The sequence below is a fragment of the Macrotis lagotis genome, chromosome 1 (assembly GCF_037893015.1).
Source record: "Macrotis lagotis isolate mMagLag1 chromosome 1, bilby.v1.9.chrom.fasta, whole genome shotgun sequence".
Lineage (NCBI taxonomy): Eukaryota > Metazoa > Chordata > Mammalia > Peramelemorphia > Peramelidae > Macrotis > Macrotis lagotis.
This window is the reverse complement of record NC_133658.1, coordinates 169167310-169193182: the sequence shown is the minus strand read 5'-3', so window position 1 is coordinate 169193182 and position 25873 is coordinate 169167310. Positions and strand designations below refer to the sequence as shown.

The following is a 25873-nucleotide window of genomic DNA, read 5'->3' as shown; positions in this document are numbered from 1 at the left end:
ATAGTGAATATAAAACAGTATCTGGATTCATACCTAAGTCCTCTAGCTTCAAATCCAGGGCTTTTCCCACCATACTCTGGTTTGCAGTGGGGTGGGTTGTTTTTGTTTTTGTTTTTTTACTAACTTGTTTTAAATAGGCAGTATTCAATTTAAAAACTTCAATATTTCAGGGATCTAGGATTTATTTTTTTTGTCCAGTTTCTTTAGGCCCTTCCCTATAACAGATCACTATCCCTCTATGACAATCCTTAATACATACTTACTGAATGTCTCTTACATATTTACTGAATGTCTCTGTACTACTGTTCACTTTACCCTCTGGTCCAATGACTGAGACAAGAACATTATCCTCAAAGAGTTTAAAATAAAAGATGGGGAAAATATTCCAATATAAAGGGTGTTTTATACTTGACACAAGCATTATTTATGTGATTTCATCCACCTCCTCCTTGAAAATTATAATCAATGGCACATACCCGCTGACACATAGCACAATTATGTTTAGACCTGATGAGTTGAGAACTTCAGGTATTACTATCCTTTTACATTTGAGAAAACTGAGGCTCATAGATTAAATCACTTACCAGTATCAGAGGCATTATTAGAAGCCTTGCCTCTTACCCTCCAGGTTCAGCCCATGTTCTGTTCTGCTACTTCCTCCTTAAATCCTTTAACCAGTGACATATGGTCATGAATAAGAAAAGAAGTCAGGTAAAATTAGTAACAGAAAATACCTCCCTTATCTCCATAGCAAATGGAAGTACCCATTAATGGAAAGGCATTATCCTAATTATTCATTTATGTTTCTATTTCAGCTGTGTCTTTCACATTATTTGAATGCAGAAAGCTTTTGCTAGCTCTGGTCTTGATGAACTAGCAGAGTATTGAGGAACATTGATGCAGTTTTCAAGTTATTCTGTGCATTGCAGCTGAGGATGGACAGGAGAACTGAGGAGGGAAAATTTTTAAAAAAGGAGGGGGTTTAATTTATTACTCTCTTTCTCAAGCCTGTACAATCCAATCCGGACTTAGTTCACGATAAAGAGTCTGGATCTTAAATGAAACATTTGCCTCTTATAGACAACAGTCTTATTTGCATTTCCATAGAATTTAAGATTTACAAAACATTTTGGTTACATTTACCACTTTATAAATTTAATACACATTTTTACAAATGAGAATCATGTGGATCAGAGAGACTAACTTGCTCCTAGTGAAACATTTAATAGTAGGATTGAGGGCAGGATACAAAGCCACGTTTCCTGATGCCAAATCTAATTCTTTTGCTACAGAATATGAGCACCTTGAGTACAGGGATTGCTGTTTTCTTTGAATTGGTGTCAGCACCAAGTAGCAGTATTTGATAAATCATTGATTGATTATAGCATCCTGCTATATAGCCTGATAGAAGCTGATATTTGTCATTCCCCTTTTTCAATTTCATCATGGTAAATTCAGATGCCAGGGTTAGAATACTCCTAAGGATGATTATTCATTTGTTCAGAAACCTGTGGGTTAATCAACAATTTGAGAATGGTTCTAATAAGGAAGTGATGGTAGTTTTTCTGAGTATCCCCTCCTGCTTAGTGAAGATGGCCAGCATAGAAATTTTGTATAGAAGTCTTAGGACTGGAATTCTTCTTATAGATTTAATCCAATAGCCTCATTTTAAAAATTTTGCCTTTCTTTGAACCTGTAGTGCTTAACCCAATGCCTGATACATGGTAGACATTTAAAATGCTTACTAAGAGAGATAAAATAACCAAGGTCACACAATTAATAAGAGCCAGACCCAGAACACCTGTCTTCTAATTCTCAATCCAATCAGAGTTCTTTCAATTAAATGATTCAAATCACCCAGCTCTGCCAGAAATTTATACAAAATGCTCTACTCTGCCAACTAGAAATCAAATTAAAACTTCCTCTGTTCCTTTCCAATGAATATATATGGGCTGACATATATGGGTTATATATCCAATTCCCATTTTCTAGAGTCTTTTTTATGTGTTTCACTAGGGTATGGGATGATGTTTACTACATGTCATAGGATCATAGTTTAAAAGTCTTTTGGTCCAATACCCTCATTTTGGACATAAGGAAACTGAACACCAGATTAATTTAACCAATGTTGTCCAGTGTCAGAACCAGGCTTCAAACCCAAGTATACTGACTCCAAACCCAGTATGACCAAACTAGAAAGTTTTTTTAATTTTAATATTATTTCTAAATTTAAAATTACATGCAAAAATAATTTTCAACATTCATCCCTTTTCAAGCTTTTGAGTTCCACATTTTTACCACCCTCTTTTTCCTCTCTCTACCCATGGCAATGATCTATTATGCATGTGCAATCATATTAAACATATTTCCATATTAGTAATGTTGTAAAAGAAGAATTGGACTACAGGGGGAAAAACCATGAGAAAGAAAAAAAAACATAAAAGAAGTTTTAAAAAGTGAACATAGATTTGCTTTTCTCTTCATTCAGATTCCATAGCTTTTTCCTCTGGATATAACTGGCATTTTCCATAGCAGGTCTCTTAGGATCCTCCTTGGTAACTGAAGCACTGTGAGAGAAGCTGCATACATCATAGTTGATTATTTCACAATGTTGCTGTTAATGTGTTCTGCTCACTTCATTCAACATCAGTTCATGCAAGTCTTTCCAGGCTTTTTTGAAGTCCAGTCACACATGATTTCTTATAGAATAAAAATACTTCATCATATTCATATACCACAATTTCTTCAGTTATTCTACAATTGTTGGGCATTCCCTCAGCTTCCTTCAAAGTACAAAAAGAGCTGCTATAAATGTTTTTGTACATTGGGGTCTTTTTCCCTTTTTATAATCTTTTGGGATATAGCCTCAGTAGTGATATTCTGGATAGAAAAGTTTTGAGAAGTCCAGAAATGTAGTGTACTTGTCATCCAGTTACTAAGTTATTAGAGATTCATTTCTCAAAAACAAAGAAACAAAACCTCTAGAGGATGCTCTCTTATTTATTTGTTTATTTTTAAAAGAACACATAAAGATTACCTATAGATGCCTAAGGCATCTATAAAGGAAGTATCCATAGCAGTGAAATCATAGATCCTCTCAGTTCTTATCTTCTTCTTAACCTTCTCTGACTATACCAGGTCTTGATATATCTCCCCCCTTTTCTGAAGAATTAGATCAACTCTGTACCACTCAATTTATCATTAACCTCCTAATCTTGTGGGTTTTACTGATTGTGTTTATCATTCATGTGTCATAAGTTAAATTTGTCTTTCTGGAGGGGATTGCTCATATCTTAGACTTTTTTTTGTATTGCTCATAATACCCAATATGGTGCTTTTCTTAATATCTAGCAGATTTTTTTTTCAGGTTGCAGAGGGGTATTTTTTTATCCAATTTTTATTTCTCAGTTCCAAATTCTTTTCCTTTTCATTACCCCTTTCCCATCTATTGAGACTATAAGAGAGTTATGGATTGATTAGATATAATGGAAATGTTACATATGTCTTTAATTATATTTAAATTCAAAGATTATGCCTCATATATTAGCCTCTATACCATTTTTTTCTTTCTCTGTCATAGGTTGTAGCTCTGTCTTCTTGGTGTCTCCTGAGAGATTCAACTTACTATACACTGTCTGTTGTTGCCCTCATTGTGGTAAGTGTTGGAATTCTATTACTATAAACTATTTTGGGGCAGCTAGGTTACCCAGTGGACAGAACTGGACTTGGAGTGAGGGAAATCTAAATTCAAATTCTGCTTCAGATATATACTACCAGTTAGGTGACTTTGGGTAAGTCACTTAACCTCTGTCTTCATCACTTTTCTTGGAGAAGAAAGATGCTCTAATATCTTTGCCACGAATATTATCCAAATGGGATACCAAAAAAATTAGATACATTTGAAATGACTAAACAACATCATCTCTGTTTCCTCATCTGTAAAATGCAGATAATAGTACCTACTTCTCAAGATTGTTATGAGGATCAAATATGGTAACATATGTAAAGCACTTTGCAAGTTTTAAAGCATGATAAAGCTAGGTATTATCATTGTTACTTTGCCCCACTATACCATGAGTCTTCTGATATAATAGTCATTTTCCAGAAGAGTGACATTTAAAAATACACCCAAACCCAATTCTTTTCAGCCAATTCTGGAATTATCTCAGTGCTTAGAAATTATGAAGCTGAACTGCCAGAGACCAGTATTATAAGAAAAGTATAGAAACACTGGCTAAAAAGTCAGGAATTGAAAGCAACTTTAGCAGTCAATTGTCCAGTTTATTCGACTCAACCAACATTTTTTTCAGCTTCTGTTATGTAAAGGTACCATGCTAGATACCAATATTCAAGACAAAAACAGAACAGTCATTGCCCTCAAGGAGCCTACATTCTACTAAGTAATAGACAATGGGAGCAGGGGAAGATACATGTTTATCAATAAATGCAAATATTATAAACACTAATATCAAAAAACTTTAACAGATAGAGGTAATTAAATAGCTGGAGAACTCAAGAAAGTTCTCTTGAAGGAAAGAACAGCTGAGCTATACCTTGAAGTAAGGTAGTGATTCAAAAGGTAGAGATGAGGAAGGAGTGACTTTCAGGAACAACTAGAAGATGGAACACCTTGAACTAAGTAGGAATAATTGACAGTTCAATCTTTTGCCCTATTGTGGGGTTGTTGGGGTTTTTTTTTTCAGGGCAATGGGGGTTAAGTGACTTGCCCAAGGTCACACAGCTAGATAATTATTAAGTGTCTGAGGTCGGATTTGAACTTCGTTCCTCCTGACTCCAGGGCTTGGTGCATTATCCACTGTACCACCTAGTTGCCTCCAATCTTTTACCCTAAATCAGAAATGCTTTCTATGATGTTTCTGAGAATATGCAACCAATCAGTCTCTCCTTAAATACTTCCATTGACAGAAAACTCATTACCTAAAGAGAAAAAGAGCATTGAGATAGGCTGAATTGGTATTTTGAGTTCTTAATCTAAGGCTATAGGTAAAACACGGTTCACTAAGTTTTAACCTGGGATGTCAAAGAACTCTGTTTTGGAGGCTTATTCTGTTTAAAATATGAGTAATAAGAAAAATGACCTTAATATAATATGCATAGGAGGAGGGGTATTTTCCAATTTTTTTTATAAAGGAAAATTGGCCTGGAAGAGTCTTCTATTTATTTTACTCTTGGAGTTCTTAAACACCATTTCAGAAAAGCTTTATCCTCTGTTGTAAATTCACTCTGATTACTATGGATTATGGTTTTCTGTCTTTAGGGCATTTTAGCCTGATTTTGGAAAATTACATTTAAAAATATATATGGGTAGTGAATTTTGCAGCCAAATACAACTCCCCTTTCAGTTGAATTCTAAAAAGGAGAAGATGCCTGCAGTTTAGAAACACAAACAAATGGAAGGAAGAAAGGAAGTCTAACAGGTCAAGTTTTTCCTAGGAACATCTAGTCTTATTCTCTCCTCACTATCTTTGAATGGCATATTTGCCTGAATTTGTTTCTTTTTCTATTCTCAGCATGGACACCTTCTGGAATACATGTAAAATAATTTGTTTTCTTGTCAGTTTTATCTAAGCACCTTCAAGATAAAAGAAATGTAATTGCTAGAAATGATTTATGAAGTAGGGAAGGACTTTTGCTTTTTTCAAACTGAAAAATATCATACATACACACACACACACACACACACACACACACACACACAAACACACAAAATGCTTGGGCACTTCCTCTTGCCCTAAAACATGCAAGTTTCCAATTACAGAGTCAATGAATATTCTACATGTACAATACTAAGGCAGATCTAGATTTCTCTCAGACAGACATAAGCAAATATTCCATGACCACTAACCTGTGACCACTTAGACTGTGTGTATTTATAAAGCAATTGTCAATGTGATTAGACATTTTTAAGGAGAGAGAATGTCTATTAATAAAAGGCAATAAGGAGCTATTACTGAGTGTTTTCAATTAACTCTTGGTTCTGTCCCTTTAAGAAGGCTGATAGTAAAATGAAAGATTTATTCATTCTTGAAGGAGAGGCTTTGAGCAAGTAATTTAGGAATAACTAGAGTACACTTATGTTAAATGAATCCCTTTTAAAAGACATCTCAGATCATTTAAACAATAGAGAAGAAGGAAGAGAAAGATATAGAAGTTTCTAACTACGGTTGGCTAGGAAAGCAGCTTAGACAAAGAGAAATTAGAGAAGTTGGAACACTAAATGTGCCTTATAAATAGCAAAGAGTCGTGAAAGTAGCAATATTCCAAAAATCTTCTGAACACAAGTTGAAGCAGACAATCCCAGAAACCTAAAAGAGGGAGAAAGATATAAAGAGCAAGAGTTTTAGTAACAGTTCATTTAATGATAAGGAAATTACTTTGTACTTTTTTTCTTTTAATCTTTTGCTCCAACTGGGGTATTTTGTAGTTTATTAATAGAAAATATATGTAACAAATGTATATGATGCTATAAAAGTAGTTCAGATAGATATGAAAAATGTGTATGGGCCCACTGTGTGTGTGTACATATATGTGTATATATATATATATATATATACACACATATATATACATATATATAACTAGACTCATGATAAAGTGGGACAAAATAACAAAAATAATAACAATTATTATATTTAAATATACACATACATTGAGTCAATAAGAAAACAATATACATGGGGAACATCAAAATATAAACAAAGAAAACATAAAAATATAAAAGATTTCAAATCAACTATACTGACCATTATTGGCTCTAGATGCTTAAAGTCCAACCACAATTTCTTCTTTTCTGTTAAGAAAGGATAAATGTAAATATTGACTGGTTTATGATTCGATGTTCTATTAATAGCAATATATCAGATGTTTTATTTAGTTTTTTGTGCCTATTTTTCAAGGAAAAGTATCAAACAGTAGTTATTGGAAAGTGATTTTGAAGTCAAAACAAAATGCTTCAAAAATTATTTTTTAAATCAATTAAAAAATAGGTCGGCAAATTGAATGATAGAGCCTTGCTTTTCTCAATAGTCTGCTTCTAAATTGGGTCTAGCCTTTACAGAGTAAGGATCTACTGCCAATCCTCAATGTACCCATTGCTTATGATTGTTCCACCTTTGCCCTTAGGCTGATCATTGGCAAATGGTATTTTAGATCTACTAGATTTTTGTTTCTTCCAATTTCCCTTAGCTTCACTGCTTTGTCTGATGCCCAAGGACTCCTTGAGGTGCTAAAGGAATTTCTCTCTGGCCTGCTCCCCTCCCACCCATTTTTTTTCCTAAAAATAGATCTCCCTCTAAGGCACTTTAAAAGGGGATTTTATACAAAACCCTGCAGAGGTTTTTCTAGACCAGCTACTAAAATCTGCTTCTCTAGTCCTTAATTAGGGTACAATAATCTAGAGCCTAAGCAAATACTCTTATCTCTTAGGTATTATCTATACTTAACCATATACTCCATAGACTATGGAATATGATACTCCTTCCTTACTCACCGCCAGGCTTACCCTTCAAAAATGGGTTTTTGGTAAATCAATCTCGTCCCCACCCTAAATGAAAGCTTTGCACCCTAAGTATTACAGATTGACCCCCACCACTACCATCATTAAACTGAATATTGTTTTTTTTTCCCTCCTATTACCAGTGTGTCTCTGGACCAGCCTAATTAATTGAAATGTGACAATAGTTTACATAATCATAATTTACATAAACTAAACTCCTTCATTGCATAGTCAGTCTAACAGCTGGAAAAAAATCCTTCAACCCTTTTGGTCTTACTATTAGATAAAGAGACATTATGAACGCTAAGATGCAGGAAATTGCCCACAGTAACTATGCTTATCAGCAGTCTCAGTTGGAATCAGTGGGCCAGCTCCAGATAACCTCATCTGAGAATAGGCCTGGCTGTCAAATATAAATAGCTGCTAACTACCACACTGAATCTGTATGATGTGAGTCCATGGACAGGATCTGTGACTGGCCCTCAAAAGCATTAGAAATCTGCCCGAGGCTCCATTGAGGCAGTTCAACCAATATTTATCAAGTGCCTACTATGTACAAGGCCTCAGGCTAGGTACTGAGACTCCATAAATATCTTTTCTGTTTTTTATCACTTTGTAAAGGGATTGTTCTGAGACATGCCCAAGCTATTTCCTGATCAGTTGAGGAATAGGAATGAAAGGGGTTCTAGAAATGGAAAGAAAAAAGAAATGTCATTCTCCTTCCCATCATTGAAAATGGTTTATTTTAGTTTATTAAGAGCCTACTATGTACCTGAACTTGTGATGGACTCCAAGCATACAAAGAAAGGCAAAAGTCATTTCCCACACTCTGGTTTTAAAGTTCACCTGGTTTGGTGAACTTTTTTAAAGAATATTTTAACAATTTAATTTCAACATAATTAGTTTTTATATATTTTATTTTATATACATATTTTATGTATTTAAAAACATGATTCTGAGAATGGTTCCATAACCTTTACTAAACTGCCAAAAGAGTCCATGGCATAAAAAGGTTAAAAATTCCTGTTCTAGAAGTGGTTTAATGAATAGATTGCTAAAATTGGAGTCAGGAAGACTTGAATTTGAATTCTGCCTTATTCACTTAATAGCAGTGGTATGATTCTGAGCAAGAAAACTTTACTCACCCTCAATTTCCTCATATGTAAAATAGGATTAATAATAATACTACCTCCCTCACAGAGCTGTTCTGAGGATAAAATAATAAATGTATACTAATTATATATTATGTGTAATATAGAGCCATGTGTATATTTTATAATATAATTTATATCATGTAATATATGTATATTTTGCAAATATTAAAGCACTTTGCAACTATTAGCTATTATTAGTTCAACCCCCCATTCAACTTTACAAATGCATAAGTTGAGGTCTAACAGGTAATAAATGGCAGAGCCATGACTTAAACTGAAATTCTCTGACTCCAGATCCAACCCTTTTAATATTCTACTATACTACTATACTACCTCTCAGGAAAAAAACAGATCTCCCCCATTAATTGATCTTGCATCCTTTTTTCTATTACTTTTTATGAGAGAGAAGAGAATCCCTAGATGTCTCTTATAGCTTATAGTTTACCATCTTACAATCTGGCACTGTATTCTAGTTTTGTTCCCATAAGTACAATGAGTTGGGATATGTGTCCAACTCTAAGCCAGACATCCCTTAGCCTGCATTACTCATGCATGCTTTTTCACATCTCAAGATTTCTCATTAAAGCAACTTCATAAATATAAAGGTTTATCAAAAACAATGTATGCTAGAAATACATTTAATTGCCTATTTATGCTTAGAAATAAAGATTCCTGTTCTTTGAAAAGAAAAGTCACACAGCAGGGATACTAGGCTGTTTTTTTACTTTTTTGAGCAAGAAAAGTAAAACCATTTGTTATAAACTGTCTTCTTATAAAATGAAGTATAACTGCCTCTTATCTATTTATAATGAGTACTTTTTTGGAACTCTTTCTTGGACAGTTCAACAACTAGAGTTCCTTTAGATAACCTTTTAACCAAATTTTGATCATAAATAGTTCTATTGTTGCTTTTCTATCACCATCATTTCCCCTGTTGAATTTATTATAGGATGATCACCATCTCAATTCTTGCCTCTTACATAATCTTTGTTTTTTCCAAGTTTCCTTTTCCAAAAAGATCCTACAGCCCCCAAACTGATTCATGAAACAGGAATCCTTATTTAAATTTAACCTCAGGGCAGAAGTCATATCCATGCAAAACTGTCTGGTCAACTGCCACGATTCCCTTTGCATGCCTTTGCCTTTAGAATCTTCTCTTCAAATGCAATCAGGAAGACTGGAGTTAATTCTTCTATGTTCCCTCTTGTGAAATTCATTCTCATTAATTTGGCTAGATAAAGGCCAAGACAAACAACTGACAACAGAATTTACAAAGCGTTCCATGCCACCTAAGTGAGAAGGCTCTGCTGGTGTCCTGCTGAGATTCTTTCCCTCTTATAAATGGTACAAGAAAAAATTGTTTTCAGTTTTTGCCTCTTAAAGAGTCGAAATAATGTTCAGTTTTGTCTCTTATCATTTTTGATCGCTTTAAATCTTGACAGAGCCTGTGACTGTAAAGCATACAGTAAAAGCTTAGATTTAGAAATATATGACATTCTTTAGCTCTATACTTACATAAGATATCATTACAAGGGGAAAAAACCACATAAGAATTGACACATATTTTTAAACAGTCTTCTGTTTAAAGTGGAGCCATGGCACCTCAGCCTTCTCAACCTAACTTGCTATGACATCTTTATACCATGAAGTCTTCTGAATGGTAGTTTTTTCCTTCATACATTCTGAAAGTTGTTTTCCTGGATAAGGATACTTTCTACAAATTCTTGAGTTATGCATGTCTGCCTTGTTTGGGGGAAATAATATCTTTTAAAAGATGTGATTGCCATTCCAACCTTCACACTGCTGCCAAGGGTTATTTCTAAGGTTTTCTGACCATATCACTACCCTGCTCCAAAAATTCCTAAGTCCTTCACAATACTACTCCAACTTGCCTTTCTAGCCTTATTATGTTTATTATTTAATCTTATTATTATTCCCTTCATAAACTCTATGGTCCAATTAAATAGACTTTTCTGTTTCTTACAAGCAACATTCTTTCTGCCACCTCTCAGAGTCCCTATTTTCCTTCAAAGTTCACTTCAAACTTCTCCTGGTTAGTACCTCCCCATATACATTTTATATATGAAATATGCATATATGAAATACATATATACAAATACATACGTACATGTGTACACATTTTTTCTCTACTATAGAATACCCTCCTTGACAATAAGAACAGCTCTTCTTTACAACTTTAGTACCTGACCCATGGCAGCTGTTCAATAAATTCTTCCCAAAGGCCAAGAATAAAATAGATTACTTATTCCTGATCTACTCCATTTTTAACCCCTTGGTAGAGTTTCCTAAAGGGTAAAGGACCACAAACAGGAATATTGGGAAAGGACAAAAGATATCTATCTTCCTTGCAGACAACCAAAACATCCAGATAGTTCTTTTTCTTTGAAATGCATTCCAGAGGGGCAGGAGGTGGTGCAGTGGATAGAGTACCAGTCCTAGACTACCTGAGTTCAAATCCAATCTCAGACACTAAAAAATTATCTAACTGTGTGACCTTGGGCAAGTCACTTTAAAAAGTCCCATTGTCATGTAAAAACTAACAAAAATGCATTCTAGACATAGAATATAGTATTTAAAAATTGCTTATTACAAGTCTCATTGTAGGAATCCGGGAAGGGTTCAGGGAGGTAGGAGAATTTGAATAATGTTTGGGTGAGATGAGATGGGAATTAAAAAAGTGAAGATGAGAAAAAGGGATATGAGTAAAGACCAGAGGCAGAAGAATATGATTACAAGGTAGGTTCAATATGACAAGAACATAGAATATGATTTTAGAATATCTAATGAGGTTCCAGTAATAAGGTGGTTTCAGTTGATGGAAGGCCTCTCAGGCAAAAAGGTAGACAATGAAAATTTGTGAGCAGAGAAATGACATGAGAGATACTTGCATAATGAAGATTGATTTCAAGTTGACAAAGATGTCAAACTTGAGACTCTCAGGCCTCAAGAAGTCTGCAGAACTTCTGTGTGTTGCCTGAACCAGATTAAAATATAATTGGTGAATATTTAACAAAAGAAATAAAAATACAATACAGCAGTGGTTTTCTAAGTCAGTGTGCAGACCACAGGAATCTGTTTCTATTTGAGTTTGACATCACTGGCATAAAAGACATATTAAAGAGGATAGAGGGCTCAGACAAGAAAACTGATTAGGGAGCTTTTGCAATACTTGGGTAGTAGACATGACAGTAGAGAGGAGGGGGAAATTGCAAGAGGTATTGAGAAGTTGGAATCCATAAGACTTTATCCCCTATGACTGATAGTACATTTATTTCAGATCATGGCTCCTTTGAGCTTCACAAAAACTCTGAGGTAGAGGGAGGTAAAGTTATTTAGCTAGCACTTAATAACCAATAATGAGATAAGGATGTACTCCTTCCCATGACTCTTAACTCAGGACTCGTATTCCACTAGATTTTAACTTCTTTTCTCCCAACCTTCTAGATATTAAGAAAAGGAGGAATAACAAGATGGGCTAGGCCTAAGCTCTCTTCCACCTATATCTTCCTTTGCCCATCATATAGCTCTAGGGAAGACCAGTTTCATTTGAACTGGGAACTTTCTAATCCAACTCTGCCACTAACTCAGGCAAAGGTACCTTTTGAGTCATATGGAAGACTATTTTTGCCTCCTGTCTGATTATATGTGAGAGATGAGAAGTAAAAGGCAACAACAGCAGTAAAATTTCCAATGAGAGAATAGATGAAATGTGGTACCACATGCAAAAATAATGAGTTCCATATTGAGAGCAAATTTAGAAGGAAGGATAATGTTTCATTTTGAACATATTGACTTTATAGTGCTGGTGGAATATCCAGGTAGGCAGTTAAAAGATAAGATTCTGGAGCTCAGAAGACAAGAGAAGTGTGACCTGAATATACATTTTCATCAGTATAGAGTTGGTATTTGAATTCTGAGGAGTGAATGAGAATACAAAGGGAGAAAGCTTAAAATACTTAAGAATACATTAAAAGAATTAACTATTATTCATTAAAACTAATCCATAATCTATTGAATCTAAGTCTTGGTTTATAAATATATAGATCTAGATGTTGGCACTTAGCAATCAAGAAATTTTTACCAATTTTTGCTTGGAAATCCCCACCAAGATAGTCATTGTGGGTCATATACAGGGTAAGGCAAGAAAGTTAAAACTGACTCAAAAAAATAATGCTTTCAAAAGTTAACCATAGGAGCAGCTAGGTGGCACAGTGGATAGAGCACCAGCCCTGGAGTCAGGAGTACCTGAGTTCAAATCTGACCTCAGACACTTAATAATTACCTAGCTGTGTGGTCTTGGGCAAGCCACTTAACCCCGCTGCCTTGCCCCCCCCCCCCAAAAAAAGTTAACCATAAGGAGTTCTACAAGATAGTGAAGAATTATACCATTCAATTTTAAATTAAGGGTATGTAAGTATAGTATTCAATGTATTTGCCTCCCTAACTTGTTCTTTCACACCTTCTCTCATATCTTTTCATACATCTGTGCCATATGTATATATATATATATATATATATATATAATTACATAAAGACTAATAAATAAAGGCATTATTGGAGCAAAGATCAAAATCAATATCAAATTAGAAGAATTAAATGTAAAGCTATGATGTTGAATTACAACTCCAACTAGGTCTATTTAAAAAACTGTTCTTGTAAAAAAAAATGGAAGTAGATTAAAAAAATAAACATTAACACTATTTGTGTGTGAACCTGAAAGATGATCCCTAAACAAAACTTACTCTCAGTGTGAAAATTTGCTCTAACAACAAGTCATCTGTAAATTATTGTCTTATTGAATTGTCTGGAATATTGAAGCTAAATATTCTTCCCATAGTCATATAATTATTTCTGAATGTGTCAGAAGATGAATCTTCCTAACTATAATTCTGCCCTGTTATCTATGAAACCACATTCTCTCTAATGAGTATACATCAATCATCACAAGGATACCAAAAGAACCTAGAAACCACCTTAACCAGCAGGCTTGATCCCCCTTACCAAGCAGAGAGATATGGTAGGCATATACTATCTTACTACTCCCTTACTTATCTTGGGAATCAATTCCTTAATATTCAATATTGTTACATTTTTTGCAGTCAGACTCCTTGGTAAACAAGAGCAAATTAAGAATTAAGCACCTCTTCCTTCTCTCTGTTTTCAGTTATTATTTTGTTATCCAACTCTGGCAGCAATCTAATCCTGTCTTTGATCTTTCTCTTTTCCCAAGAATAGCTCATTTTATGAAAACAACAATAATAATAATAACAAAAATGCTGTTGTTGCCCTTGGCTTTCCTTTCCATTCTCTATTTCTTCTGACTTTTAACATGCTGACACCCTTCTTACAAGATCATACCAACATGTTTGTTCTCATCCTTTGTGAACTGCCCTTGTTTCCATCATTTTTATCAGGGGCTCTTAACCAGGGATCCATAGAACCTTTGGATTTAATTAGAGGATTGAACTTGAATGGGGAAAAATTACTTCATTATTTTTACAAATCTTTGATTTCCTTTGAAATTCTATGTATTGTATTTTATGCATTTAAAAACATTATTCTGAAAAGGACTCCAGAGGTTCACCAGACTGCCAAAGGGGTCCCTGACACACACACACACACACACACACACACACACACACACACACGGTTTAGAATTTCTGTTCTATATGTATCCTATTAAAATCTAAGTTATTTCAGTGATTTTTCTATGTATGCATATCATTCCATCCAGACAACTCCTTTTTTTTTCCTCCCCAATAAAATCATTTAATTTTTGGTTCACAATATTTTCGAAGCCTCCAGACCTGACTTACTCTGCAGAATTTTAGTCCTTTATTAAACTCTTTAAAATTTAGAGCACACATCAGACTTTGCCTAACTTTCTCTCCTCTTTCACAAACTCTGAGGAATGGTCACTTCTTTCTAGGGTTTCTTTCATTTCTACTCAAAGCAACAGGTACTCCCTGTTGGTGAGAATCAGATCCAGAATAGCATTTTCCCTCTTGAGTCCTTCACATCTGGAAGGTTGAAGTTATTCTTAAAGCAAGTCAAGAAGTTATTAGATACTCTCCTTTGGGACAAAAAGAAGAAAGGAAGGATTATAATACCAACCTCTGGAAATATAAATAGGTAACTAAAAGTTCCCATTCTATATAATGCATTTTTGCTAGGCAAATAATCTAATTCTATGGAGAACCAAGTGAAAGATTGTGGATTCATTAATGCAAGTTTATCACCAAGAAAACAATTTAAAGAGTTGTGTCCTATTGATGCTTGATGAATAATAACATATTCACACAGAAAGGCAACTTTTTGACAAGAGAGCCTAAATTAAGGTATTTGGACATTTCTTCACTCAGATACTATGTAAGTACTTTTCACATTATTTATAGGTAACCCTCAGCAAATAGGATGTCTTCTCACATAAAAACCTGACTAACTTGTCAGTGCTGCCAATCCCAAATGATATGATAAAGCCAGAGGTCCTCCTGTCTGCCTACAGAATTGGTAGGAAATTCCTAATAAGAGCACATGGGAACCTAGCAGTCAAGGTATCCCAGTTAGGTTCAACATCTTAACTTGAGTTCAACTATTTCCATAGTAACTGAGGCTTCAGTTAACTTCTTAGATGAAGAGGAAGGACTAAGGCAATGACACTGTCTCCAAATATGGTGGTACCTACTTGCTACATATTCTGCAGGTATGGAGTAGTATGGTCAGAACACAAGTTTACATGATTGCCACTTGTAAACTGGCAGTCTAGAAGAAAATGATTTAAAAAGTAAAGGATATACGAGGATAAATCAAAGAAACTGGTAATGTTTAACATACTAAAGAGAAATATTAGTAGGGGAAATGAGAAGGCAGAACTAAAAACAATGGATGAAAGTTGAAAAGAAACATCTAGACTTTATATAAGGAAAAAAACTTCCTAAGAAAGCGATCCCAAACAGGATCTGCCTGCCTGGGTAAGTTGTGACTTTTCATTTTCTGAAGGTTTTCAAGTTTAAGCTGGGAGACCATTTGTCAAATATAATGCAGTTGATGGGGGGGAGCAAGTAGGGAGTAGATTCTTGTTCATGCATGGGTGGAATTGGAAGTTAACTGAGCTCCCTTTCAACTCTGCAAATCTATTATTCAGTGAATAATACACATTCACAAGAAATCTGAATGATTCAGTTGTACAGTTTGTGGAATAATTTCTATCTTTGTGAAGCAAAAGTGGTCCATAAGGATCAAAACTGGAACATATTGGCTTCATTATCCTCATGTCCTACCAACTGAATTACCCAGTCCAGACATGACAGTCTGGTACCTGCTTACCTCTCCAGACTTGCTTCACATTACTCATTTTTATACATTCTACATTCCCACTAAACTGGACAATTAAGATTCAAACAGAAAATGCAATCCCTGGCTTTCCTGTACTTGCAGAGGTTGTACTCTATTTTTTACATGGGCCTTTCTGAATCCTCCTCTTCTTTCACATGGTCAGGTGCCCCCTTTTCTATGAAGCCTTCCTTGTTCTTGAGCAAGTATACTACAACTTGATAGTGTTATCTTCTTCTTTCGATATTTCTACTGGGTTTTGTCTTTCCTTTGCAGAAATGGGTCAAGTATGTTGGATGTGTCTGAAACAAATTGAAGCATCACATTCTACCTTATTTTCTACTTATTCAAATAAATCAGAATAAACTTTTAGGGGGCAGTGACTATCATCCTTGGATCCCCAGAACTTAGAGTAATTGTTCTTGGCATATAGTGAGCCTTGTTAAGTGTTTGAACAGAATTTACATTTTTGGACAAAGATATTGAGGGAATTTGTTTCACTTGATTGTACATAATAGTTACAGAGTTTTGCTATGCTTTACTTTTTTATGAGGAAGTAAGAGAGAGAAAAGAAATATTTTTAATTGAAAAATCAAAAAATAAAAATAAAAACAGCCATGCAAGATGGAAGAGGAAAAAAAAGAAATGGAACTGAATAACTTATCACATCCTTGAATCCTTTTTCCGGAAGAATAATTGTCTTTGAGAGTGACCCCTTCTGGAGCTTTGCATTATTACTACCCAGTCGATAGAGTACCATGCCTTGAGTCAAGAAGACTCATCTTCACTTACTAGCTTGCCCAGGGTCAAGTCACTCAACAGTTTGCTTCAGTTTCCTTATCTGTAAAATGAACTAGAAAAGGAAATGACAAACTGCTCTGGTCTTTGCCAAGAAAACTCTACATGGGCTCATGACTGTCCATGACTCAAGAACAATAAATCCACCTATTCATTTAGATCCATTTGTAAATATTTATTAAGCACTTTGTTCACTTCATTGTGTTATAAGATGCAGGGAATAATAAAGACACAAAAATCTAATCTAATAGATTATATATTATCTTTAGATAATCTAAAGGCTAATCCCTGGAAGTCAAATTAGATGGGTCCTAGGATGCAGAAAGGAATTAGTTATCATCTAGAATTTAACATCCTCATTTTTTATAGTATTTCAATCATTACAGTCATGTCCAGTTTTTCATGACCTCATTTGGTATTCTCTTAGTAAAGATAATAGAGTGGCTAGTTTTTTTCTTCTTCAGTTCATTCTACAAATGCAGAAACTGAGGCAAACAGGGTTAAGTGACTTGCCAGAGATCATGCAGCTAGTAAGTGTCTAAAGTCAGATTTGAACTCAGGTCTTCCTGCCTCTAGAGCTGGCACTCTATCCACTGCACCACCCAACCTAATTTTACAGATTAAAAAAAAAACTAAGGTAATTTACCCAAGGTCACAAAGGGTAGCAGAGTTTAGCTATCAGTAGGACCTAGTTCCTCTGACCCGAATTTCAGAGCTCCTCCTGTTATTCCACAGAACTTCTTCTCCTCCCTTACCCTAATGCTACCAATACAAGGTCATTTCAATGTGTTCAAGATGATTCATACACTGCAATTTGGCATTAATCAGGCAAAACTAACAGGTGAGGATGGGAGTAGGAGAATGGTAGGTTTCTTTCTTGTTAAGCCAACATATAATAAGAATACAGCCTAGGCATTGTCTAGCTTAGCAGAATGCAAACCTGGTTGGACCATACAATCCAAGAATAGATAAGAGAAAGAATTACCTTTTTACCTCTAGTCTTCCAAAAATTGAGTGAATTTTAAGAACTTGATATATTGTTTATATGACCCCTTATCTGTATAGGAAAGGGGAACATTAGTCAAATGAACAGATTTGACCCTGGGAAGATAGGATCATATGATGATAAAAGAACTATATTTGGAGTGAGACTATTTGAGTTCAAAAAGTAACTTTGCTTCTTATTACCTGTGTGACCTGGAGGAATCTTCTTCTCTTTGTAATTCAGCAACTTAGTTCTTTGTGTGGATCCTGGACTAAGCAGTCTTTTATAGTTTAGCCTATGTCCTGATGCTTAGTTCATCTGTGATAGGACTCATCCTTTGCATTAAGTGGTATCAGAACAACTAACCTAGTGGCTACTGAACTGTATTGATCTCATTGTCTGGTCCCAAACACTACCAGGAGAGTACAAGGAGTGGAGACTGTTAATGATCATTTGTTTTGGAAAGGTGAAAATCTATTCTTAAAAAGGACTGGGTTATTTGACTGAGCCCCCCCCCCCAAAAAAAATAACATGCAACAGAACAGAACATGATGATTGAGCACATCAGTGTGAGATACAGGGTCTGTCTCCCCAGGTTGATGTCCTGTGCAATGAAATGCTTCTGAAATGTCACATCTCACTGTGACAGTGATGGGTTAGCTGAAGGCTATTTCGGGAGGTTTTTAGCCCTTAGGGACTTGGAACAACCAGCTGGTGGGCCTGTCAAACTGCAGAGGTCTCTCCCTCCCGACAGGAAACTTAATGGGACTGAGAAGCAGAGCCTGGAACACTTCCATTTGGAATACTCTTCTACCATGGATCTTAGGCTAGGAGACAGAACACGTTCGCCATCTAGTGGTTGTGATGGCAAGTCTTCTTTACAAGTCATTACTTAAATGATGGTGCCACATTTCCCAGTTTCCTCTCCACTATTGGTACTATTGTTTTAGCTTTACTGGTAGCCACAGTTACCGCTGTTGAACGAATGAATAATGAAGCAAGAAGAACCTGTCCATGACTTAACATCCCATCAATCTAATTTTAACAATGTATAGATCTTTTCAAAAAACAGCATAATGTCATGAAAGAAAGATGAAAACAAAATAATTTGAGTCCAGGATTTATCACTTGGAGTTTATGTGACTTTGGGCAGGGCCCTTAATTTCTCCAGGCCACAATCCATAAAATGAAGATGGAAATACCCACTCTTCCCACTCAAAGGATGATTGTGAAGAATAAATGAAGGGGCAGCTAGGTGATGCAGAGCACCAGTCCTGGAGTCAGGAGTACCTGAGTTCAAATCTGACCTCAGACACTTAATAATTACCTAGCTGTGTGGCCCTGGGCAAGCCACTTAACCTCATTTGCCTTGCAAAAACCTAAAAAAAAAGAAAAAGAGAATAAATGAAATAATATGTGTGTAAAAACAAGCATTATAAAACATTCTTTTACAAGAGAGGGCCTTATCTATAAAAATCAATAGTGTATATATATGTGCGTGTAGATATACAAATAACACATTTGTATTCATATACATATTACATGTTTACATTTACAGTATGCCTATAAAGATCAATAGACCTACTGACATATATGTATATATATATATTGTATATATTTGCATATATACATATGTATATCTATATATTCATAGATGATTCTAGATTGTTTTAAAACTTTTTCATGAGGGGTAGCTAGGTGGCACAGTGGATAGAGCACCAGCCCTGAAGTCAGGAGGACCTAAGTTCAAATTTGACCTCAGACACCTAGCTGTGTGACCTTGGGCAAGTCACTTAACCCCATTGCTTTGCAAAAACAAAAAAAAAGTTTTTCATGGATTATATTTTCACAGTTCAACTTATATCCTGTTCTAATGATTAATCACCTTTATAATCAGGATTTCCTCTCTGAAAAATCTTCCTTTCTACTATTTCAAACTAATTTTCTCTTAATCAGACTCTTAGAGAGAAAAGGATGACCCTTTCATATTCCCTTCATGGGACAGCTTTTTTATACAATTAAATATAGTTAATAAGTCCCTGCTAGTCACCAGTGTTCTAAAATAACAAATCTCCTTCCATAAATACCCTCTCAATATGACCTCTTCCCATCTAATAGTTTGGCTCCTCTTTTCTAGGTTTTATTAGTTTCTCTTCCTGCTCTCCTTTAAAATATAGACACATCATTCTAATAAGATCATCACAGATTCTAATCAAAAATAAAAGATTACTTCCTCACTCCCATGTATTATGATCTGTCAGAGACAATACCATACAGTCATTCTATTTTAGGTATAGAAACCTATCAGCTTTCTTAGCACCACACTCACATTCACCTTACAGTCAATGAGGATCAGATCCACATACCAGCACATATAGACAGAAAGTGAAAAAATTCTTCAATCACCCAAACGTTCCCAAACCATCTTTATCTCACACCTGTTTCTTCTCCTTCCCCTGCTTCTTTTATCATTCAGTTGTGGAGTATCTTCTCTATAACTTAGAATCTGCTCTTAACCCCACACAGTTTTATTATGTTTTTCATAAAACATTTCTATAGTTTATTGAGGTCACTGTGAATCCTGCTTTCCTAAACATATTATTAGTATTATTAGTTTAGAACTGTGATTTCATTGGGAAGAACTATTGACATGAAATCTTTCTCCATTAGGTCTAAGAGTTTCATAGCAGCACTGAGTTGTTCAGTGGTTGGACCTTCATATCAGAGCTAGAATGTGTAAATTAACTATTTAAAATATATTTTAAAAAACCTAGACAGTGTCAGGTAATACAGATTTTCATGGTTTAAGGTATTAGTTTCATCTAAGAATTTATTGATGCTTTTGATTTCATCATTGTGATTATTTTGTACTAAATGGCAGTGTGATTTTTGAGGAAAGAACACTAATTCTGGATTCAGAGGTCCTGGGTTCAAATCCTTTCTCTCTGATGCCTTGTGTGGCCTTGGATAAATCATTCAACCTCAGTTTTCTCATCTATAAATTGAGGAGGTTGCTCAGTTCTCTTCTGGTTTTATATTTGTGATCCTAGTTTGGGGGCTAGTCCCAGGAGAACATAAAATTGTTGATGCTGAGATAGTGTGCATTCACCTAACAATAGTCTTGTAGAGTAATCTCTAATTTTATTTCAAATGTTTTTGAAGCTTATGGACTTCATCTCTTTGCATTACTCCTAAAAGCTTTATTTAATAATAGCTCAAACTAAATAAATAATAGATGCTAGCTATTCTTACTATTTCTCTTCTCAAAGGCTTACTAATCTGATTCACTTATCTGAACAAGGGCATAAGAAGCTATTTACCTATCTTGGAGGACTTAAAGTAGCCCAATGGGACCTATTCAGTGGGAGATTCAGAGACCCAATTTTTCCTGCTTCTTAGCGAGAATGTTATCTAAAATAGAAACTAAAGTTTTCTAAAGTCTTTGACTTGCTCTTACCTATCTAGACTCCTTCAAATAACCTATGACTAAGGTTCTTTTGTTAGAAAGAAATTAAGATGATCAAACAGAATTTGCTTTTTTCTAAAACCATGAGGAGCTGTTCTCCAAGACTTTGTGTATGTCTGGAGATAAGGAGAGGGAATGAACCTATGGTTTGTGCAGAGAACTCTCAAGGAAAGAAACTCCCTCTATCAAAGTAAGTTGGTAACTTATCTGCGACTTTAAGTCCTAGGGAACTGAGTAAAACCTTAAAGAGCAGATAGAAAGTACAATGCTTAGAGTGCCTTGGATAGTCTTGGAATTAGGAAGATTTGAGTTCAAATACGGCTTAGACATTTACTAGTTTGGCAAGTCACTGAATACTCAATTTTCTCATCTGTCAAATGAACTGGAGAAAGAAATCATAAACCATTGCAGTATCTTTACCAAGAAAACATCTAAAATCACAGACAATCAGACATTGCTGAAAAAAACTGGGGCAGCTAGGTGGCACAGTAGATAGAGCACCTGCCCTGAAGTCAGGAGGACCTGAGTTCAAATCAGATCTCAGACACTTAATAATTATCTAGCTGTATGACTTTGGGCAAGTCACTTAACTCCACTGCCTTGTTAAAAAAAAAACTAAACAACAATAATAAAACCTTTAGTGACTTGTCCAGAGTCACAAGTCACTATTTGTCAAGCTATGTCTTAAACCCAAACTTCAAGTATGGTTCAATTTACATATGTAAGTGTGCATATTAGGTGTGTGTGTTTTTGTGTATTATATATATATATATATATATATATATATATATATATATATACATACATTTATTACATATGTATGTGTGTCTAAGGTCATAAAATGATGGTTTTCTGATTTCTTCTACTATAGTAGAAGTATTGACATTGAACCCTATTTTTTCTGGATTTAATGTTTTCATGCAGGATGAGAACTCCTATTGAGGAAACTCATTTCACCAAATGCAAATGAGCAACTGTTCTCCAGTTTAATTTCCTGAAGCACTAAGATTGAGTGACTTGCCCAGAGTGATATAGACAGTATGTGTCAGAGGCTAGATTCAAACCTGGGTCTTTCTGCCCCAAGACTGACTCTGTCCATTATAGCACACTACCTCCCTCTAGAATTATTACAGCCATTTTCCTCTTATCTCCTGAGTTCTCTAAATTCAATAGTTAGAGATTAGAGTTAGAGTAACAACTAAAAATGCCTTACAGGTATTAAGTGACATGTTAGCAGGCCTTGCTGACTTGACAATACCTAGTATTTTTTAACGTGTTTTCCCATTCCATTGGACCTTTCCCAGCTTCATCCTAGAAATCCTTCTCTCCATCATCAAACAGCTGAATCTCTGAGAACACAGAAGTGAAATGAAAACCATAAAGCCCATACTCGCTCAGAGCCATCAATTTTCATTCTTTCCTTTTTATGAAAAAAGTGGAAAGGGGGAGTATAGAATTTTTTAATGTTTTTTACCCTAGATTTTCAATTTTCCATTTTCAGTATTGGAAAAACTACTGGGTTGTTCTAGGTCCCTTGCAAGCTATGCATACATTTTTTTTTCTGTTTAGTTTCCTTGAATGAGAATTCCTATGTGATTGCGTGTCACAACTTTAATTAATTAGGTGGGCATACTAAGTCACTGAGCAATGGTGGATACATGGGCAGTTGTCTCCCTCTGATGAAATCACATGTTCTTTTGAGCAACTGAAGGGTCCCAAAAGTCTATCCCATCCCCTCGTTTCTTCTATGAAAATCATTGCTAAAAAGCTCTCTAGGTTTAAAACAATAGGGACTGTGAAGCTCAGACTCAAACTCATTTTTTGGCTTGAATCCCATGCCCTTTTTTTGGTTATTGGTGTGAGTATGGAAAATAAAGACTGTGAACTGTGCACTCGGATTTCTGCTTGGACAGAGGAAAGTAGTATATATATATATATATATATATATATATATATATATACATGTATATATATATATATACATGTATATATATATATATATATATATACATAGGTCATTTACACACATACTCATACATACATACATACATACACACACACATTTGACTTTGCTGAGTTGACAATGCCCAGGCTTTTGAACAACACTCTTCTAACATTCCTTTTCACATTGCGTGCTCACATTAGCCCCATCAACTCATGCTACTTCTGTAAATAAAGGTGGTAAAATCATTCATGGATCCCCCTCTTCTCACCCTCTCATCTGAGAATCTTGCCTCATATTTTACTAAAAAAAAAAACAATTAAGGCGTTAATTAGGAGCTTCCTCTTCTCCCCTCTGCCTCTTCTCATATCATTCAGATGCCCTCTGCTGCTCTTTCCTCCTCCAACACAAAGAGCTGGTCATATTCCTTGCCAAGGCAAAGCAATTCCATTCCATCCCATTTCCTCCAGCAGATTGCCCCTTCTGGAATCCATATTCTCTCACTTACCTTCAACCCTTCCATTTCTATTTCTAGCTGCTATCCTGTTACAAATATACCTGTGTCACCCATCTTCAAAAAAAAAAGCCTCATTTGATCCTTCCATCTCTGCTGTCTAACCATATTGCTTCCGTCCTTTTTGACCAAATTCCTTGAGTAAGCTGACTACAATCCTCTCCTCTCATTCTCTAATTAGAGCTTTACACTCTGATTCCCCACTCATCATTCAACCAATACAGCTCTTTCTAAATTTTACTAATCCCAATACTGATGACTTTTTCTAGATCCTCATCATTCATGACATCTCTGAAACCTTTGACACTGTTGATTCACCCTTCCTAAATCATCTCTTCTCTCTGTTTCTAGAACTTCACTTTCTCCTTTTTATCATCTTATTTAACAAACCATTCCTTCCCACTTGCCTTTGCTGGATCTTCATTAAACTCATGCCTCCTACCACATGTGTGTCTTCTTCTCCCTCTACCCTATTTCACTTGATCTCATCAGCTCCCATAGATTTAAGTATCATCTCTATGCTAATAATTTTCAAATTTATTTAACCATCTCTAACCTATCTGATGACCTTTATACTTCCATCTCCAACAGTCTTTCAAACCTCTTTAACAGATGAGTGGTAGAGATCACATACAAGCAAGCATATTATCTTTTCCCCTAAGCCTTCCCCACTTCTAGACTTCCCTATACTGTCAAACTGTACCTTTGATAGTCTAGGCTTGCAACCTAGACATCATCCTGAATTCCTTACTATCAATCTGTTGCTAAGGCTTATAAGTTTTGTCTTTGCAAAATCTATCAAATATGGCCCACTTCTCTGCTTTGGTACTATAATATTGCAATAATCTATTGGTTGATCGTTTGCATAGATCTCTCCCTATTCTAGTCCTCCATTCAATCACCAAAGCAATGTTCCTAAAACAGGCTCCAACTCAAACAAAATAAACTAATGGCTTCCTATCACCTTATCATCTTCAGGATTAAAATCAAAATCCTATTTCATAATCTTCTACTCAGTGACCCTGACCTCCTGAATAAAATACTCCATCTTTCAGCTTCAGGAATTTTCTCTCTGACTGTCTTTCATTCCTGGAATACTTTCCCATCTTCACTCCTACTACTGACTTCTCTGATTTCCTTGAAGTCTAGAATAAAATCCTACTTTCTATGGGAAGCCTTTCCTGATCCCTCTAAATTCTGATACATTCCCTCTAGCAAACATTTCTCATTTGATATGTATACCGTTTATTTGTGCATAGTTGTTTGCATAGTCTCCCCCATAGATTATAAGTACCATGGAAACTGGAAAACTGTCTTTTACCTTTTTGTGTATTTCCCAAAACTTAACATCATGCTTTTGGGACATGATAGGACTTTAATAAATGATATATTGACTGATTGACTTACCAGTATAAACCAAAGAAACAAACAGTTGAATTGCCATCTCCTTTGCAAGGTTACCCCCAGAACCATCCACATCAGTTTGACAATACCCACAGGTCCATTGCTCATAGGATAGTGCAGCTCTGATTACTGCTTTGTGGAAATTATATGGAAAACAATTTGTAAGTTAGATTATGTTTCCTCATAATAATTAAGATATCTTTTCTTTTCTCCACAGTTTATATATGATGAAAAAGTTTCTTGGTAAGTATCTATTTTACCTTCTAATTTCTTTCTCTTTGATTATCAACAACTAAGTAAAAGGCAGGGAAAGCATAAGGAAGGTTTTTGCATTTGAAATCTCAAATTTTACTTAACTGTATCATATAGTATTGCCTTCCTTCCCTGACCTAATACAATAATAGGCTACTTAAGTTCAGAGACTCCATCATAAAAAAAATGTCACCATGCCTAACAAGATGACTTATACCTAGTAGACATTTAACAAATGTTTGTTCAGTTGAACTGAACAGTTGCTATTGTTCATTTAGGCAGCCCTCTTTCCTGTTCAAGAAGTGAAGCTCTTATAAAGAGAAGGAATTAAGAGAGCTTCAGGCTACACTCTCAGTGGATAATAACACAGATGTTCAAGTCATCCATCTTAAAGTTGGTAACCTAGTAGGGATTAGTAACCTGTGATCCTCTATGAAACAAAGAAAGCTCTAGATACTTGAAGCTCTTGAGTGCATTTTCAAACAATTG

General features: G+C 35.2%; 1 protein-coding gene across 4 annotated transcripts in view; it reads left to right on the top strand.

Annotated features, from left to right (window-relative positions):
• Positions 1-25873, top strand: part of SLC24A3 (solute carrier family 24 member 3) — an 835148-nt gene that overhangs the window by 715190 nt on the left and 94085 nt on the right. For all 4 annotated transcript variants that reach the window (XM_074209360.1, XM_074209362.1, XM_074209363.1 and 1 more), the window contains exons 7-8: positions 3581-3655; positions 25350-25375. In XM_074209360.1, the coding sequence (XP_074065461.1) occupies positions 3581-3655; positions 25350-25375 (101 nt within the window). The remainder of the gene's footprint in view (positions 1-3580; positions 3656-25349; positions 25376-25873) is intronic.